Source organism: Halyomorpha halys, unplaced genomic scaffold (genome assembly GCF_000696795.3).
Source record: "Halyomorpha halys isolate HHAL.00 unplaced genomic scaffold, Hhal_1.1 Scaffold268.1, whole genome shotgun sequence".
Lineage (NCBI taxonomy): Eukaryota > Metazoa > Arthropoda > Insecta > Hemiptera > Pentatomidae > Halyomorpha > Halyomorpha halys.
Window position 1 is genome coordinate 163,530 of NW_027112076.1, and position 3,260 is coordinate 166,789.

Consider the following 3,260-nt stretch of genomic DNA (forward strand, 5'->3'; position numbering starts at 1 on the left):
AACGTGGGGCGAAACGTTGGCTCAATAAAATAGTATAATTCTACTATTTGAGTTTTTTTGACCACACCCGGACCATATTCCTTTCATCTAAAATAATTTAATTAAATCAAACACTAATGCTATCACAAAATATTCATATTTTTTACTCTTAACATCAGTAATAAATTAATGCACCAAAATTTAATATTTCTTAATCTTATATTACAGCAGCGGGAAGTCTTGTTTTAACGAGTACACTGGCCGGTGTCGGGCAGCGGAAAACACCTACGAGTTCCTCTCTCTTGCATGCTTTGCTGGTACTCATCCAGAACGATGTCTACCCTTATGGTATTAAACTCCTACTTCTACAGCTCCTGTCTCACGCCTGCCAAACTAATGAGTGTAGGTCAGTCATAACCAAATCTGGATTCTTATCCGAGTTCTTGTCAACCTACAGTCAGAAAAAGTCAGCTACTGTTGATGAAGCAGAATCTGGTTGGTTAAAGTTTCTCCTCATCTTGTCCAGCTACAATGATGGCCAGTTGGCACTCATAAAGGTTAGTTAATTGTAGGAATTTTTTTATTTTATTTTTAATTTGTATTTAGTATTAGGATGCCGATTCCATATTTTAGCTAGAGTAATAATTATTTGATCAGAAGGTTGTGAATGTTTTCAACTGCAATAGTTGTATGAGCGAAGAGACTGGGAAATGGCTTTGCTACTGCCAAAATTATTGTCAACAATATTATTTCACTTGTATATTTCTTTTAAACTCATTTTATGTTTCATTATTTTACTTTTAAAAGGATTTAGTGAATGACATAAATTCTTCCTTATTAAAAAACAATAGTTTATTTCATATCATCAGCAACGTTTCGGGAGATTTCCCCCATCTTCAGGTTGCTAAAAAACAAATTCAACCAAACCATAAATATGTGCTTACAACACTCATATATCATATACACTCAAAGAACTATTTATAAATTATTTACTTGTTAACAAAAACCTATATATTACATATAATTTTCTCCTATTTGTCATTCTTGCTAATATATTACAATATTAATGTCATTTAATGAGTAAAATTTGCTAATTGTCATACATTTTAGGAGAATAATTACCTTTCTGAAGGTTATCTTCCAGTCTGATAACAACCATATAGACTAAAATGTATGACAATTAGCAAATTTTACTCATTAAATGACATTAATATTGTAATATATTAGCAAGAATGACAAATAGGAGAAAATTATATGTAATATATAGGTTTTTGTTAACAAGTAAATAATTTATAAATAGTTCTTTGAGTGTATATGATATATGAGTGTTGTTGTAAGCACATGTTTATGGTTTGGTTGAATTTGTTTTTTAGCAGCCTGAAGATGGGGGAAATCTCCCGAAACGTTGCTGATGATATGAAATAAACTATTGTTTTTTAATAAGGAAGAATTTATGTCATTCACTATATCCTTTTAATTCCATAAGACTCTTCCAGCAAAAGGATTATTAAATTTATTTTACTTTTGTTTTAGTGACAAATCCATTTGAAACCTCTTATTCTATAAAATACCATCTAATTATGTACCGTGTTATTATGAACAAAATATCAAAACTTTTTAAACAAAAAAAAGAACACTTTATATTATATGTTAAAGTAAAAAAAATGCAATGTCGAATTTTGTTAAAATTGTATTTTGAATAATTTAACATAATAAAATGTAAAACTTTGAAAAAAATAAATATATTTACATTAAATTAAAAGAGGAACTTAATAAAATTTATAACTATTACCAAAATTAAAAATCAGGTTAAACAACAGAAAAGAAAAATTAAATAAACTCGATTGAAATCAAACTAAAATACTTCTTAAAATTAAAAAAAAAAAAATATTTAGTGTCATTAGTGACTTGAATAAAAAATGTCTCTATATCACTGTTGTTGTTTTATGGGGAGGATTGAAAAAAGTATGTCCACCTGTCATGATGTGATGAGGGGAACGACGGAATAGGAAAACTGTGGGCTACTAATACTGAGTAAAGATAAATGACATTTTTCATCCTCTTTGCTAAATAATTTTTTAGTTAATATAAGTCAAAAGTTGTTATTTCAACCTGACAATAACATATTTATGGTGTACAATAATAACATTATTATGCCTTGGATTAGTGGATTTTTTATTATATTACGTAAATTGCATTTCCCATCTCCACATCCAGAGGATATATTTTGATATTACCCATTTAGTTCTGATATAAATTCCTGAAGCCTATAGAGTATTTTGAAAAATAAAAGGTTCTTATAGGATGAAGGTGTGCGGTTTCTTATTTTCTCAAAATTGTGGTGTTCTGATTAGTAGCGTTTTCACTAGCAACATTTAATTTCTTTTGTAATATTATTAATTAACTTTTTTTCTTATTTGAAATATTATTTAATGCCCAAATGAATCCTTTTATAGAATGATGAAGTATTACAGAAGATTATTGATTACATGTCGGGATGTCGAGGATCTCGCCATAGGCCTACTGCCCTTTCCATTGTCAGAAATTTAGTCTTCAATCAGGCCAATAGACAAAGATTCATATTATCTGGTAAGGAATATGTCTATAACACATAATCGTTATAAAAAAATTTGAGTGGAGTATTCGAATATTTCTTTCTTTCCTTTTCAGATAAGATACTGAAGAGCATTGGTGATAGGCTGAGTGACAAAGATGGCCTCAATCGAGGCGAGGTGGAAGATGTCCTGCTGATCGGGTGGGCATTGGCAGCCAACAGTCAGCGGGGAAAAGGGTGCCTACGAGCGATGGGCCTCCTGCCAAAGCTGGAGGCAGCGATACAACTGTACCACCCGGCTCTAATGGAAACTGAAATGGCTCAAGTTGCTTTTCAGGTGATCAATGGTCAGGGGTTACATTAATCATGGAATTTAATTTCAATTTATTATTTGTAGTGCTCATAGTTGTTGTTAATATATCTACATAAACATTCAACTGTGAGTTTACTCAGTGTTGACTTTAAGATCAATTATTTATTTCTGTAATAACGATTATGTTGTTATGAGATCAGTCAAGTCAAATTTTAAAATTATTATAAGTCATCATTTCAGCCTAATAATGAAAGTTATAGGCCATCTTGAGGGCTATATGGGAAATCTATGATAAAAACAAGCATAATAAAGTTAAAAAGATAATATAATATTATTTTTTTTATAAATATAGGTTAATTATAAATGAGGTTGATTTAACCTCATTAAAAATGTTATTTAAAAAATAGAAGAAAG

General features: G+C 29.8%; 1 protein-coding gene across 1 annotated transcript in view; it reads left to right on the top strand.

Moving 5' to 3' along the window:
• LOC106680568 (rotatin) overlaps window positions 1-2,870 on the top strand; it is a gene marked incomplete at its 3' end in the record, with an annotated part of 57,621 nt that extends 54,751 nt beyond the window's left edge. Inside the window, 3 exon segments of the mRNA XM_014420358.3 lie at window positions 208-536; window positions 2,436-2,568; window positions 2,650-2,870. Of these exon segments, the coding sequence (XP_014275844.3) occupies window positions 208-536; window positions 2,436-2,568; window positions 2,650-2,870 (683 nt within the window).
• Window positions 2,871-3,260: the final 390 nt, after the last annotated feature.